At 36.5% G+C, this 17053-nt stretch overlaps 1 protein-coding gene and 1 long non-coding RNA gene across 5 annotated transcripts; both read left to right on the top strand.

Annotated features, from left to right (window-relative positions):
• Nucleotides 1–381: 381 nt before the first annotated feature.
• On the top strand, nucleotides 382–9648 carry LOC143214321 (uncharacterized). Its single transcript, XR_013010130.1, has 4 exons — nucleotides 382–682; nucleotides 6694–8257; nucleotides 9088–9178; nucleotides 9253–9648. It is a non-coding gene; the product is annotated as an uncharacterized LOC143214321 (long non-coding RNA).
• A 531-nt stretch (nucleotides 9649–10179) lies between these two features.
• On the top strand, nucleotides 10180–16758 carry Cp190 (centrosome-associated zinc finger protein CP190). Of its 4 annotated transcripts, none has more exons than XM_076435185.1 (7): nucleotides 10180–10309; nucleotides 10744–10848; nucleotides 10928–10992; nucleotides 11322–11493; nucleotides 11583–11722; nucleotides 11802–12104; nucleotides 12813–16758. In XM_076435185.1, the coding sequence occupies exons 4-7, from the start codon at nucleotides 11329–11331 to the stop codon at nucleotides 14830–14832; spliced, it is 2628 nt and encodes an 875-aa protein (XP_076291300.1). In that variant the 5' UTR covers nucleotides 10180–10309; nucleotides 10744–10848; nucleotides 10928–10992; nucleotides 11322–11328; the 3' UTR covers nucleotides 14833–16758. The 4 variants fall into 4 exon arrangements, with proteins under 4 accessions (XP_076291300.1, XP_076291298.1, XP_076291299.1 ...); XM_076435183.1 differs by having other exon boundaries at nucleotides 10198–10309; nucleotides 10687–10848; XM_076435184.1 differs by lacking the exon at nucleotides 10744–10848 and having other exon boundaries at nucleotides 10210–10309.
• Nucleotides 16759–17053: the final 295 nt, after the last annotated feature.

Genomic DNA, 17053 nt, shown 5'->3' with positions numbered 1-17053 from the left:
TTTTCATGAAAATGCAAGAACCAATTTCAAATATATAGCATTTATTACTTATATATACACGCAATTTAAATGTTTTAAAAGATACGTACAATAGAAAGTGAACAAAATATGCATTTCATTAAACATTTCAATAAGAATGAACTCTTGATTATAGAAATAGTTATGGAAATAATCATCGACAATATTCAAATATTATATTGCAGTTGCACGAAATTAGCGTTGGAAACGGACCAGCACTCATCGATCTCTTATTGACGAGTCAATCATTTTTGATCGCTCATAAACAATTCGAAAACAAAGCTGAAATATGTAGCAATTTTGTATCAGGTTCGCGCAAGTACGCAAGAAGTTCAAAGTAGAATCTTTTCGGTGAAAGAAAAACGAATATACCCTGATAGCACAGTTTGGAACTGCCAGGGACAGTCCAGAGCGTGGAGTGAATTTGGAGGGCAGTACGGTTCCAGACGCCGCTTATTGGCTGCTCGGAGCAACGGTTGGAGTACATCTAGAAAGAGTGTGGAGTTCATGCCACCTGGGCTTCCAGAAATGCGCATAGATGTAACAAAGTCCGCCGTCCACCGCCGTCACAGCATCTAGAGGGCAGCTTCTTCCGTCCAAATGGAAGGCAGCTCGTGGAGTCTGCGTGGAGCGGCGGATGCCGTTATACAGGGCAGCACCGTCGGTGAGGTTATGTCAGTAATGTTGGTAATGTCGGTGAAATGAATTTCTACATATTGTACAAATATGTAGCAGTCTTCCTTTTTACCGACAATTCCAAATACCGATTCTGAATGAAAACGAAATAATAAACCCGATATAAAAAAATATTAAATTTTATTTATTTCTATTATATCTATATTATTTTTCCTAGACTGCGGATCTTTGTGCAAAATAAAAATTGTCTGCATTGATCGCAAGAGAGATGGAAACTATATGTACAAATTGAATGTTACGTTCTTCCCCCCTCGCCGTAATTTTCTTTACAGTTACATTAAGAGTAAACCTACACATAAATCAATAAACCAGTAATACATTAATTATCCCCTAATACGTACAGTTACGCGAATTAATATTCGGACGATCTAAAGAAGATGATAACTTTTTTAATATTGTACTATACGATTTGAATTTTTTGGGGGAGCTGGAACAATTAGTTTACTGCAGGATGTGAAAAGAAATTTTTTCAAAAAATGCATTTGGTCGGAATTGCAGAGAAAATACTAAAAGTTACATTTTACAACTTTTTCGCGCGGGCCTATATTGAAAATTTAAAAAGTACGTTTTGTAGGCCTGCGGAAATAATGTGCACTGTGAAAGTTTCATCGAAATCGGTTGATGCGAGAAAAAACGACAGGCCTTGAAAGATGTAATTCTTCGATGTAGGCTGAAAATCTGCGATTTTTACCATCTTTAAACGTTTGTAGCTCATTGCAACGTCAACCGATTTTGACGAAATTTTCAAAATATGTTTAGTCGACACAGATCTACAAAGCGTATTTTTCAATTTTTCAATATGGGCCCACATAAAAAAGTTGTAAAATGCAACTCTTAGTATTTTTTCATACAATTCCGATCAATTGCAATTTATGAAAAAATTTCTTTTCACATCCTGTAGTAAACTAATTGCTGTAGCTCCCCAAAAAAGTTCAAATCGTTTAGTACAATATTAAAAAAGTTCTCGTCTTTTTTAGAACGTCCGAATATTAATTCGAGTAATTGCAGTTCCAGTATAGCCTTTTTCCAGGATTGCAAGGGTGCGGGATTCGTCTCTTCTCATCTCTCGATAATAATACAAACACGGGGTTTTTCACTAGTTAAAAACGCTAGATAAAAGATCGATCTAGGACACTATCTGCCTCAAAAGTCCTATTTTCCGTTTACGAGGCGAAATTGGCATTAGTCGTCACCGTAATTTGCATTATTCGGAAGCATACAAGCTATTTTCATAGCTACATGCTGCCGAATAATGCCAATTACGCCTCGTAAACGAAAAAATAGAACTTTTGAGGCAGATAGTGTCCTAGATCGATCTTTTATCTAGCGTTTTTGACTAGTGAAAAACCCCGTGTTTGTATTATTATCGAGAGATGAGAATAAGAGGCGAATCCCGCACCCTTGCAATCCTGAAAACGAGTCTACTTCCTTTTAATAAACTAAAGCAAGAATTTGAAACCAAGGAGTATGTTCGGTTGCAGGTAGCTACGGTATAATGTTTAGTACTTTAACGGTATAAAAGGTCCAAATACATCTGGCTACATCGGCTGTGCTTCTTTCGGCTGGCTAAAAATCACTTTGTTGGGAGGTACATCTGGAAGGTCTTTAGCTGAATGTTTTATGACGGCCTCGCCTGTGAATTCGGACTCGCGCTTGTTCCTTCGCGCGGAGGGTTTTACGACGGAACATTAAGTGGCCTGTAGTTCCTTTTTCATTTGGAACAACCTAAGCATTGGAAAAACCGAAAGAATACCGGTATTATTTCGGTTTCGGTAGAAAATTGATTGTGCCGTTATTCGAAGACTTTGAATAAATCCACTATCCACAGTCCAAATTCTATCTTGAGATTAGTCTTTTTTTAATCGGAAGAACGCCACACGAAGCAGCTAGCGTCATTTACATGAAACAATTACGAAAAATAAACAAGGTCTGCAATTAACTTGTTAGTGGTTTCATGCCGATATGTCTGGCTGGCCGACGCGCGTCGGGTTACCTGGCCGTGTTTATTGCACCACTTGGCCACGGCGACCGAAGTCTTCGCCGCCCTGGCAGAAAATTATTCGAAGCTACACCGTTTCGATAGTTTCCAGATGGCTGGAAAACCCCAAGGTTTGGTTGCCACATCTGCGGTCTTGCCGAATCCCAGGGTCCGCTTCAAGCACTAGCTTAAAAGTTCCGTTCACCCCCAAATGGGACTCTCACCAACATGTTCAGTCGCGTTTTTAACACTTTTTAATGGGTTGTTAACATTTTTTTTTCTTATTAGGAATTTATTTTAGTTAGTGATCATATTCATCGATAAAAAAAGATGAGTATACGGTACTATTTATATTGAGTCCTACAAAATATTGCAATTAGAATTACGATTTCAATTATGTCTACTTGTTCTTTGAATACAGTAGAGACTCCCGTATCCGTACCCCCATTATCCGAATACATACCCTAATATAAGGACGTCCTATTGTCCGTATGTTCTGTTATCGCCGCGTCGCTCGCTGTGCCGGGATTCAAATGCGCGCCGCCTCCAGATTCCGACTTTTCGCCTCATGCTTCCGAAACTTCGGCAACGTGAAAATCGAAGGAACGCGTCGGCGTCAATCAGTCGAGCAGGTAGTTCACACAGACAGAGTAGAGGTACGCTTGTGTGTAGCGCGCAAGCAATTGAACAGGCACTCAGACGGGCTGAGTTTTCACGTTACCGAAGTTTCGAAAGCATGAGGCGAAAAGTCAGAATTTGGAGACGGCGCACAGTGTGACCTTTCGTCCAAATCGGAGACAAAATCGAAGAACTTTTGATAGAAATAAGGTAGAGCGATGAAATTTTTAAAAAATTAAAGCTGAAACATTACAGAATATGGGAAAAATAGGGAGATTATGGTAAGAACGTTTTTTAACGTTGAGAAAATTCGTTAAACTTGCACAATTTCGAGAAAATTGTGGTTTTTCCAATACCACGCGCGGAAAATTTTTTTAAAATTTTTGCTATATATCATTTCCCGTAGATTTTTTCACGCCGATTTCAAATCTGGTCTCAAAATTTGTCTACGACCTCAGGACATTGCAAAATCGATTTCTTTAAATTCTACATGTTTAACGAATTTTCTCGGTTAAAAAACGTTCGTACCATAACTTCCCTATTTTTCCCATATTCTGCAAAGTTTCAGCTTTCATTTAAAAAAAATTTCATCGCTCTACCTCATTTCTATCGAAAGTTCTTTGATTTTGAATCGAGTCTGGTCCAAATTTTCCACTGTGCGCCGACGCGACGAAATCTCTCCGTATTTAATCATTGTTTAAACATGTTTAATCAATCATAATGTATTAATATTGGATATCACTGTATTCGGGAAAGTCTACAGAATCTTTTGCCAGAAAGAACAATTCAATATCTTTTATAATAACATCACAATATTTGTTTGAAGTTGAAAAATATGTTTTTTTTCAAAGCCTTGTTCCTGAAAAACTGTGCGTATAGGAAAAAAATTGAAAACAGATTCGGAATCAGCGCGAAAAACTCTATAAGAAGGACCCTTCAGTAATTGGGGAACATAAAAAAAGTTGAAATTTGTTGGACAGTGTAATTCTACTCCATTCAATAAAAATAGATCAGTTAATGAAGCCTCGTTTCATTTAATTCATACATGTTAAGAAAGACACGCTAAAAATATGTGTATAAAGAAATGGAATTTCTAATGTTTCATAAACAGAAATTTTGTACGCAGTTCGCACGGTCTGGGATAGATACGGGCCTGAGCTGTCTCGAGGATAAAGGCCGTTACGGAGAACGAGACGTGCGGCCGGTGAAAGGAGGCGGCCTGAAAAGTCTCATACGTGCCGACCACTGAGTTGACAATTTCAGAATTTCCAAGAACAGCAAGAAAAGAAATTCGAACCGTTTCACGATATCTAAATTGCTTTCGCTGCTTTATACCAGGGTACGCGACGAAGTAATAAAACGTCGATAAAACTGGGCAATTACTTTGACCGTCGCGAGGGCCAATAAGTCCTGGGTAGTTACCAAAACAACTCTGGATTTTCTGCACGAAATTACCTGAACCTTTTCCCAGAATGTTCGTTTGACAAGCAAATTTTCACATAATCATCCATTTCATTTCCAAAGTACAGTACCAGGACCTCGACGAACCGGCTTGATCGAGAGACAAACAGCCCGGACAAATTAAGGCCCGATGGATAATTGAGACCCGAGGGAAACCACGTCTTACCCTGCCATAGTCCGGCCACTCTAAGCGACCGTGATTATCCTTACGGGCACCGTCGCGTCGGTTCTTCCACGCCATAATTAATCCTCCGGCAACCCTCCCTCTCTTCCCAGTTTTCCCCGAAATTCTATACTCTATACAATTGTACTTGCAGCTTGCAGCTATTCCTTCTGACGCGATAACGGTAACGTTAGCGTATCTGCTTTATAATATTTGTCATTGTTGTAATATCCTGCAATTTCTACCATCTTTAACCCTTAGCACTCCAGTGGTGACTCGAAATCACCACTAAAAATTGCTGTCCCATTATGCAAAATATTGTTTACATTGTTAAACATGTTGGTAGCTAATCAATTACTAATCCTTTAATTATTGTATGAGGTATTACAATCAATTTCATATCCATCAAATGAAAAGAATCGTATAGAACGAAATTATTCTACCTAGAACGAGATGTTTCATTTTCGAGTTAAAACAGCTTCGAAATTAAAACAGCTGCAAATGGTTAATTATTATAACTATCTTTTAAATTTTCAATATAGGCCCCACATAAAAAAGTTGTGAAATGCAACATTTAGTACCTATTTTCTCTACAATTCCGGCCAACTGCAATTTCTGGAAAAATATCTTTAGGATGACGGGTAATTCAGTGTCTATGATGTTTCGCGTGGTTAACAGACAACGATATAGATATTTATTAAAACAATAACACGTAACAATAACAAAACAAGATGTAATAATAATAACAATAACGAGAAAACTAGATTATAAACGTTAATGACTATCGAGTACTAACAAAGTACAGAGATATAAATTAACGTAGCGCGGGCAACTCTAGAGCGATGCGTTCTCAACGAGTGCCACAAGCTTTTTTTCCACTGGTAAAAATCCGTTTTGGTGGGAAGATTAGCAACGTGAGAAAGACCGTTAAAATAAGGGGAGGAATTCTCCGTTCCTCAAGAGTAAGGAGAAAGTTTCCTTCCCCAAAACAATTCAAAGTCGTCGCTGCCAAGGACATTGCAACGGTTGAGTCAGGGTTCTGGTAATCGTCACTTTTACGACCGAACCCTCAACGCAACCGTCCACAGCGCGCACTTGAGAAGGATGCGTCCGGAAAGTCCCTCTTTCCAACGCGCCATGTCCACTACATATCTTTTCACATCGTGCAGTAAACTAATTTCTCCAACTTCTCACGAAAAGTCCAAATCCATATAGTCCAACATTAAAAAATAACTTTTTTACTCGAATTAATACAACCCCTGGCAGAAAGTTTCCGATCCGGAGGCATTGATACGGATTTTACAGAAAACTATTACTTTATGGAGTTGAAACTGATGGGAAATTAAAAGGGGCTTATTAAAGAATGAAGAACAACAAATTAACATAAGCTTCCATTTATTATAACAAAGAAACGAGACAATAAACAAAATGTTACACGGAAAAAAGTTAATAGACCCATTAATAGATCTGCTGGAAGAAAGTTTCCCATTTGATTTACAGTCTCCGCAACACCAAATTTCTTCAACAATTACTGTTGGATGATTCTTATAGAGTTTTTTGCGCTGATTCCGAATCTGCCCTTAATTTTTCTCCTAGATACAAATTTCGGATCACGAATAATAGATACATAATTTGTAATTAGTTACTCGAAGATATAGATACACAGGGGACCACCTGTAGCGGTATTTTCGAATACCTCGAAACCATTCTGCACTTCGCAATCATAACTTAAATTGTGTTTCTTTTTTTTCAATTACAGAAAGTGGACAGCGAAAGTCGACAGCGCGAACTGCATCAATTCTTTAAGTTGAAAATAAATGTAGACAATTAAAAAATGTTTTTGGTTAAACTTTTCATTAAAACTCGAAGCAATAAGTATTTACCGAACAAAACGATTATAGATGCGGGATTCGATTCGGGGCCAGAAGATTCCCAGCCGTATATATGTACTTGTTTTGTTAACGGCTACCCAACCTCTAAAAAATTATTAAAAAATTAAGAACGGTTGCTTCAATAATATCCAAGTACTGAATTCTTATAAAACTGGAGTCTCTAACACTTCAATACAAAACATGCATTTTCTTGGAATTTTTGGAGGTTTTCAATTTTTTAAAACATGTTTCCGTAATCCGAAAAATCTGAAAAAATACACATTAATAATCAGGATGAGACACAACTAACGTAACAATATAAATGTGGTCAACTGAAGACTTTGATGTATGTATATACATAAAATCGGCAATTTTATGTTTTCCGATTTGTTTAAAAATCGATTTTGCAACCAAAAATTTTGAAAAAAATCTCAGTAGTGTATGCTATTCGGTAGAATATTCATGAATTTTTTCATAATTTTCTGTTGAACATGACGTGACTAAAAACAAATTTGGTTGGATACTTCTGACCATCTTTTCCGGCTATACCTTAAGAATCAACGAAAACATTATTTAAAAAATACAAAATATATTTCTTTTTACATCGTTAAAACCGATTTTTCAAAAAAAATTAGGCCTAATTTCTCTTCGATATCTCTTTTAGATCAAAAGTTATAGCAAAATGTGCGTCGCGCCGCGTGCTGTGCCCGAGATTCAAATGCGCGCCGTCTCCAGATTCCGACTTTTCGCCTCATGCTTCCGAAACTTCGGCAACGTGAAAATCGAAGGAACGCGTCGCCGACGCGTTCGGTCGAGCAGGTAGTCACACGGACATGGTAGAGGTACGTTTGTGTGTAGCGCGCGTGCAATCGAACATGCACCAACACGGTCAAGCGCGGTCGACACCGCTCACGGATACGACGATACGTCAGGGAAGGGGAAACTGCCGTTCAGTTTTCAGCAGTTTTCAGTTATTCTCTCAACTCTCAACAGTTCGCAAGTTCTCGTTCGCTTAGCTCGGTCGTAATATCTGTGGTTGTCAGGAGGACGCCGCCGCATGTCACATTGTACTTTCACTTTCGAGATATTGTCGTTTAAAGTTTTGATCACTAATGCTTTGACAAGGACATTGGTTAAATTGTATTATTTTTTCGAGTCTTTTGAATTGATTTTCGTGACGTTTTTTCTGGTAAATACCTAATCCTACACTATAAAGTTCAATAAATGCATAAACTGAAATTTTTTGAAATTGTGACATGCAGCGTTTTTCTTGACACAATCACAGATATATTTACATAGCTTCGCTCTGTGGTTACACGTTACATTCGCAGGTGCGGTCTGCGTTGCGGCATTTGACTATTTGACTATTTATTAGATTGACTTGCTTGGATTATGTGATTACGTGGATTACTTGGATTACGTGCACTACGTGGAAGGAAGGAAGAACGGAAGGTATTTGTACATATTTATATTGGTTGATCGGTTTCATTTTGCTCAAATGTCTCCCAGAATCTTCGCGTGAAAAAGCGTGAGAACGCTTGTCGGCACACCACGCGACAGTGCCATTTGCCATCACGTATGAGGTGCTACGGGGCGAGTATGTTCACTTCAATGTAGAGTCCAAAATAGTAAATTGTTTGTTTCTTTATCACTTTATCACTCTCTTTTCATTATCATTATTATCATTTATCACTTTAAACAAATCCAACACAATTCAGCTTTGGCCCATTCAGATTAGAATTAGCTTAGCAATATTCTAAATCGGCAAAATGATGGCTTAAACCAATTCAGTAAGGCAAGTATTAGGTTGACCCAAAAGTTTCTTCCGCATTGTGTTCCTTTAATGTAGCTAAATAAATACAAACAATACGATAATCTTTATGTTAATATTTTAGTACTTCTTAATATGAATTTGCATTATGTGCATGCATCGAAAAACAACTTTTGGGACAACCTAATATTTATTTAGCAATATTAAAGAAAGGCATTGCGGAAGGAACTTTTGGGACAACCTAATATTTAATCTTCTTCACTTGCTTCTCATCATTGAATTTTTTTATTTCTGGTAGTACATTCTTTTGTTTGTAGTTCAACTTTAATCGATTTTTTATAAATATCATTGCAATGTTTGAATCAGTTAGGTATATTAGTTGATGAAAAACGTCAGAAGACCTTTTGTAATTGTAGCACCAGAAATTAGAAAATTCGTTGAGATGAGCAATAAGCGAAGAAGATTAAATACTCACCTTTACTCACTGTGTAATTAAAAATCTAATTTACAGAACGGAGGATAAATATAATGTGCTATCCAGGGAAGGAGGAGAAGGAAGCTGCGGCAACCGGGGAAGAGGAAGACCTCTAATTTTTCACGTGGTACGTATATCTAATTATGCCATTCAACACACATGCATATATTGTACATTACTGATTTTCTTTGTATTTTTTAGGTATCCCACCTATGCCAGAACGTGCTACGGGCCACAAGTTTTGGGAAGCAGAGGCAACAACGTGTAATAATCACAATATACAGGGTGTTCCGTTTAAATACGAACACCTAAATATCTCTTCAGGTTATTGTGATGCAAAAAATATTTGTTACGTAATGTGCATGGTGTCAATGGACCAAATATCTGGCACACCGTGCACATTACGTAACAAATATTTTTTGCATCACAATAACCTGAAGAGATATTTAGGTGTTCGTCCAATAATAAAGCATAGTAATAATAAAAAATTATAATATTTATTATATATATATTCCTTGTGTCATTGTCCATGTGTCTTTACCAACTCCCTGCGGTGTATTAAAAAATAAGAAAAAGTAAATTTTCTTGTCCCTTGTACGACACTTTGTCTTTTTTTGCATGTTGACATTTTAATCTTAGCTTCCATCTCTTGCAATCGATGCAGAGAATTTTTATTTTGCACAGATTTTTTTTTCGTTTTCTCTCCTTGCATGTGACTGAATGTTCATTCAAAAATCAGTATTGTCGGTAAAAAGGGAAACTGCTACATATTTGTACAATAGAAATCTACTTTATCGACATCTGCCACATTAGTGCGATCTGCCCTTACCGACGGCGCTGCCCTGTATAACGGCATTCGCCGCATTAATCAGTGCGACCGTGCTGCCATCTTGCGGGGAAGCGGAATCCAGGATAGAGTGGCGTTCCAGCTAGACTGCAGAAGCTGCATTTCACGTGGGCTGCATCCAGACGGTTCCAGGTTGTCCAAGTGGAGTCAACTTATGCGCGTTTTCGTCACTCCCCGTGGAGTCAATTGTGCTATCAGGGTAGTAATTCTCGATTGATTTGTGCAGATTTGTGAAAACTTGTGCGTTTACGCATGCGCACAAGTTGTATAAAGGCGCGTCTACAAAACTTTTAAAAGCTTTCAACTCCATCTGTGAGTCGTGATACACAATGGAATGTTCAATATAACTGGTGTACTAAGGAAATTTATAAGAGATGGAGCTGAGTGGAATATTGAAATATTGTTAAATAGGTATGTGCAATACATTCAGAGGATATTTTGAATTTGTATATTTTGAAAATGACCATTAATATGTACGAATTGGATTACGAAAGGAAGACATGCATCGTTATTAAATTCCCATTTTTCAGCGTTCCGCGAAGTATGCGCTGATACCGTAGCATAAGTCCTTTTACTTCCCTCCTTTCGTGTATTTAGTATTCCTGTTTTTGCAATTGTTTAGGTTTAATAAACATTTAGAATAATTCAAACATTCTGCATATAATATCTACATATTTGTGTACTAAAAAACTTCTATGGTGTTGTACTTTGTTCATTGGATATGGAAGTTTCAGAACCATATTCTTATGTCAGTAGTCCCTATTAATATGTAATTATTGCCTTTTTAGATGTAGAACCTTTTAATCTTTAGAAACAAATCATGTTATGGTATCACTAAATAATAGATTGAAGATTCGTTTTCCTTGCGGTGAAGAGTTCGTGACATTTGACTCATAAGCACCAAGATTTCTAAGCTTAAGAACTTTATGGAAATCGTATGGTCTACATAAGTCTGTATAATATTATTCTCAATTTTATTATACCAGCCAAACATGTAAGTTTCTTATATATTTTACTTTTTTATTGCAGGATTCGGTCCACTGTGATTGCCAGCATAATTCAGTACAATAGATAGTTAACGGTGTTTCTATCTGGTAAGCAAATTTGTTACAACATAATTTTGAGATTCATCACTTTATTCTGTGTAAATGATATATTCATTTTAAATGATATAATTCATGCATGTTCGTTCGTTAATATTTCAGAGAACTTTCCAAATTTTGTTCTAGATAATTATGGTTTCAATATGTAGTACTTCAACATTGAATGTGGTTATAGATTTAATGTTAAATTTTTTGTTGAGATTATTCATTTATGGAATTAGTATATCTTTACATTTTAGAAATCATTTTAACGTGCCACTGAAAATTAGCACATGTAAATGTTCACAAAGAATTTAATCGAAATTTCATGTAACACACAGGTAAACAATGGAAACAGCAAATCAGGATAAGAACCTCCCTTCTCGGGGATTGAAGCAAGTAAAAGTGGACAATTGGGGAACCTTCTTCCTTCAGCGGCTTCAGCAACTTTACTTCGAAGAAGAATTGCTTGATCTCACTATTAAATTTCCCACCAGTGATATCACTGTTCAGGTAATTGTTTTCATAACGAGTAACAAGAACAAGCAACATTCATTTCATAGTATTTTATTGGCAAAAACAAATGTAATGAATACTTTTAGGCTCATCGTTTGGTTATAACAACATGTACAGATTATTTTATGCAACTGGAACAACAGCAAAAAGTGAAAGATGAACACTTTGATGGAGTGATTATTATGCCTCCAGATATGCCGTACGAATGTGTGAAATCAATTATAAGGTATAATCGGATACAATTTGCACTGAATATGTGTCTGTTTTCTTTTAGACAAACAATTAACTTACAATAATATTTTCAGTTTTATGTACACTGGACAGCTGGAGTATTGGACCTCTGAACAACATGCTTTATACCGTACTGCACAGAAGATGAATATGACGGTGTTGACTAAGTTGCTCGATGCACAATTTAATACTACTTCTTTACAAAATGAACAATCGTCAAAGTGCAATACACGACCAGTGATAGCAGTGTCGAAGCCCTCAACATCCAACACGAAATCGACACCGACAACACCGACGACACCACCGACGACGACAACAACAACAACAACTTCTAGTTCGTCGTCGGGACTTTCACTTCAACCATTGCCAGGTAGAAAGTGAGTATACTTGTTGATTTATTGATCTTATAAGTAGACTGCGGATCTTTATGCATTTTAAGGCTTATGAAAATTGTCGTAAAATGCTAGAATATAAAATTCGATTCAATTTAGTACAATTTTTATTTATTTCGTATCTACAGAGGCTGTTCCCACTAAAAATAGGATTTTAACCCTTGTGTAGTCAACCAAAATGTATAGATTATTTAAAACCTTTCTGTATTTAACATGTTTGCACAAATTCTCATTATCTTTCTATTATATAAAATAGTTCTGTAGTTTTGTCACGCAAAAACTCTGAGCGGCGAAGCCTCCTGACGGAAACCGAAAATTGAGCGACGTGACAGTGTGTATTTTTCAGAGAGAGAGAGAGAGAGAGAGAGAGAGAGAGAGCGAGGCGCTGCAGGGATTGGTGAGCGAAGCGAACAGGGGGCGGAACCCCCTAGTAAGACTATAAATTAATATATTAGCGAGTAAAGAATTCAGAGGACATTAAGAGAAATTTTGTAATATTTTGTAGAGGCACATTAACAAATTGTTGAAAGAAATACAGTAATGGGTTAAAAGATTCCACTTTCTTCGAATTTGTCTACAAAAATTGGAAATTGCATAAACATCCGCAGTCTACTTATAAGTAATGTATTTTAAAACGTGTTTACAAAAATGTGATTTCAAAGTTTATTATTTTAAGAACGTATATTATTTTAGACTTCCTATTTGGAAAAGAAAATTAGACACACCGCAAAGTACGCCGTTACTTAATTACGAAATGCGAACATTCCACGGGTTACCCTCAACAAACAGGCCTACAGAAGTGACTCCAGGGCCTTCTCGGTTCGATCTCCCAGAAGCTGAGGAGTTTGCGCTCGGCGTATTTTCGTCGTTCGACGACATCACTTACAATACCAAGCCAATCGTGCAAGCACCGGGCAAATACAAGAGAGATCATTCGCCTAGCGGTAAATGCTCACCGGATGGAGACAGTAAGATTGATACAACGGAAGACGAAGAGGACGAAGGTAACACGAACGAGAAAAGTCTGAAAGAAATCAATTCAGACGACGATTGGTCCGTAAGTAGATGTTTCCAGCGGGGTCAGGAATCGCAGCCGTCGCCATCGAAAAGAGTACGATTTGATCTCGAGGAGAAGGAGAATATGGAAAAGGGGAAATCCTCGTTCAAAGCGAACTCCGACGATTCCATCAATAATCATGCCAAAATCATTCGAGAAGTATTAAAGAAATATCCTCACTTAGTGAAAAACAATAAGAACATACGACTGAAGATAATGCAGAAGGAAGCGAAAACACCGGACAATAACTCGTCGAAAACGAAGGTTTCGTACGTCGTTTTGAAATCAGATCACTTGATGTCGAGCAACAGCGGCGAAGAGAAAGAATCAAAAAGTAATGGGAACATCGACGGCGGTGAAACTGGCCCATGGAAATGTAACAAATGCGACATCGAAGAAGAATACACGAACTACTACATGTACAGAAGACACATGCAGGATGTCCACGAAGAGAAATTCGATCCAAGAGTTTGCGAGCATTGCGGTTACAAAGCGACGAAGCGGAACATCCTGATGTATCACCTTTACACGAAGCACAACGTGCCACCGCCGAAAAGCATGTGTTTCCCGAAATGTCAGGCTTGCTCTTACGTGGCGCTTTCGGAGACGCTTTTGGTGAGACACCAGATCAATCATAATCATCGTCCGACGTCGCGTCAGCATTCGTCGTCGTCAGAGGAAATTCAATGTATGCAGTGTCCGCTGATGTTCAAAGACGTCACCGAGTTAACATCGCATGAAATTAACACCGGTCACGGGAGCATGTCCGAAGGAAAGGATAAAGGACATCGTTGCATTCATTGCGGAAAGATTTTCGTACGCGCCACAAATTTGCAGGTGCATTTGGACTGCGTGCACAAGGATTTACGGGATTCCGAATCGGCGTCGGTGCCGTCGATTTCTTTGGAGCCTTCTTCGGAAGCTGAAGCTCTTAGTCATGTTGCGAGTGGAATAGCAACTTCTCTAAGCGTTGGAGACAGCGCTCCTCAAGAAGTAGCTTCGAATTCATCGGAATACATCGTGCCGGAAATGGAGATTAACGACATTTCTCATGAAATGACTTATAGTACAGACGAACTCGACGAACATCCTATGATCATGCTCATCGATAACGAAAATTATCAACAGCAGGATAACGAGCCACAGCAACAGCCGCAACAGTTGAACATTTCTGACAATGAACAGATCGTAATGCAAGGTACAGAAGATGGTATGATCGTTTATATACACGGTAGCGAAGAAACAGACCGGCAGACGTATGAAAATTATCAAACGGAAGAACTTACCGAAGAAACGGAGGAGATTGTGGAAGAAGTTGTCGAGGAGGTTGAAGAGAAAGTAGTGGAAGAGGAAGAAGAAATGCAAGTTGATAATTCGGAGGAATTGTTGGAAGAATGTAATGTCGAGCAAGTTGAGGAAGTTATACAGTATGTAGAAGAACAAACGGAAATTGTGGAATACGATGAGCAATGCAGCGAACAAAGTAACAGTGCAGACGAGCCTCAGGAATCAGTGATGATCATCGAAGAAGAACATGTTGACGAAGAGGAACAAGATGTTGAACAAGATGTTGAACAAGAAAAGGAAGTTAAATCATCGAGAACCAGAAGTTTCTCTGAATGGGATGAGGACAGTCGAGAATTAGTTGAATCCTAAATAGCGATATTATCGATTATTATACTGGCTTTATCACATCTTATTTTTCATCAGTGTCTATGACTAACAAAACAACATGTTTTTCAGTTGCATTTCACTTCTACTTTAATTTCTTAAATGTCTGTACGACGTTGATTTAAGTTTTAATTTGATAATATCTATTTGTATATGCAGGGTGTTTCACAAAAAAAACGTGTTGATTAATATACCGCCTAAATTATTGATACTACGAGAAAGTACTAAAGAAAAATTTGTATCTTATTGTTAGCTATATACTTAGCTATATCATTTAGAAATATTATTGATACTACCGAAGAGAAAGTACTAAAGAAAAGTTTGTATTGTTTTAGCTATAAAATCTGTTGGTATAGAAACGATATTATCAATGCTTCACTGTGATGGAATGCTATGTATTTCTGGTAAAACAGCAAGGTAAGTGCGTCTGTATCGTATTATTTTGTGCGCTTTAAAAAACATTTTAAGAGACAATAAACGAAACAGAGAAACCGCTCGTAACATAAAAAGTTAAATAAAATTACCTCAAAACCACGGTATCTCCTTTTTTTTTGTTTGACGAAAAATCAATACTGAAATATAGTTATTTCATTTTTGAGACATCCCATGATATTTGAAGTAATTCATGCAAATTCGAAAGTCCATGTAAAATTAGTTTTCTCTTTAGTATTTTTTTTATAATATCAATAGTTTAGTGTGATTGCGTGTAAACAATTTATGAACTTTTTTCATTACCCGTAATTATAACTTCCAATTTTATTGAACTGACAGTTGTACGAGCATAACGAATAAACTTGAAATGCAAAGAACTTAAATATATATGGAAGCATCGCAGCGGTTTAATGATTCACTGCTAATTGCACATGTTCAATGCAAATATTTAAAATAAAGTGATTATTAAAAATGTGCATCTTTCGAAAGTTTTTACTTAGACGCTAGAGTGACGGATCATTTACAATAATAAGTTGCATTTTAGAATATACATGCGTACATAATTATACAAAATTTCGATATATATATAACAGAGTGTTCTACATAATTTGAATATACCAATAAGCTAATTGGAGCAAAAATGTAATTGATAAATAATATATTCTTGAAAAGTATCTCATTGATTAAAAATTGAATATTTGAATTATCAAGATCCAATTAATGATTAAGGTAAAAATAATTAAATGCAATTGAGAAATGTATACCTTAAAAATTGCTACATTATTAAAAATCAAAGATTTAACAACATAACTTAAAGAAGACGAACTATTATTTCAGAAATTATTTTATTACTTGTTTCATTATATGTGATTTCGAAAACAATTATGTTTTTGATCTAATAATGTATATATAGATATTATGTTATAATGTTGTTGAAACTTTTCTAGGATAAAGTACATCATTATAAAAACTTATAACATTTAACACTGCATAGTATTTAAAATGATTTTTTTAAGCAATGGAATTTTCAAAATTAGAAATTATGAATAGATCTCACTTATAATGAAGATATACATTTAATATGAAATACATGCAATATGCGAGCCATATAACATATTTTTTGTTTCCGAAAAAAATGTGGTATAAAAATATGGCCGTTTTATAGTTTGCATTGCAACTAAAATTTTTATGTTGTATTACGTTTTATTGCATAATAATACTAATACTATTATGGTTGCTTCGGGACGACACTATTTTGAATGATTATAATACGATAAGTAATATACATTCTATAATACAAGTTTTTTTTAATATTATCAAAAACAACAATACTATTAGCCAATTCGTAAATACATTTAATAAAATTAGTAATATTATTAAATTCAGTATATTGAACAGAAAAATAAATACGTTTGTTCACGGTCTGTAAAATTAATAAAAGTCGAATCTTCTCTTAATTGAAGAAGGCTTAATACAAAAGGGTTTACTATTTACGTGAAAATCATCCTAAGATCCGTTTTGTACGAACACAAAAACTGCGAACAGTTGATAATGAAACAGTAAAAATAAACTTCGTATTTTACAGCGTTTGATACGGCCGATACGGGCATGTAACCGGGTAGCGTTAACCAGAATGTTCCCCGGTAGCATGTTGTCTCAGATTTCAAAGACGAAAATTGTTTCAGAAGAAGAAGGGTATACGAATAAAGTTCTCTTATCTCCTCGATTTTCGTGGATCGCGAGGCTAGATCCTGTCGGATCGTCTAGGAAATGG

Source organism: Lasioglossum baleicum, chromosome 12 (genome assembly GCF_051020765.1).
Source record: "Lasioglossum baleicum chromosome 12, iyLasBale1, whole genome shotgun sequence".
NCBI classification, from domain to species: domain Eukaryota; kingdom Metazoa; phylum Arthropoda; class Insecta; order Hymenoptera; family Halictidae; genus Lasioglossum; species Lasioglossum baleicum.
Note: the sequence above shows the minus strand (reverse complement) of the source record. Positions and strands in the feature narration are given on the sequence as shown.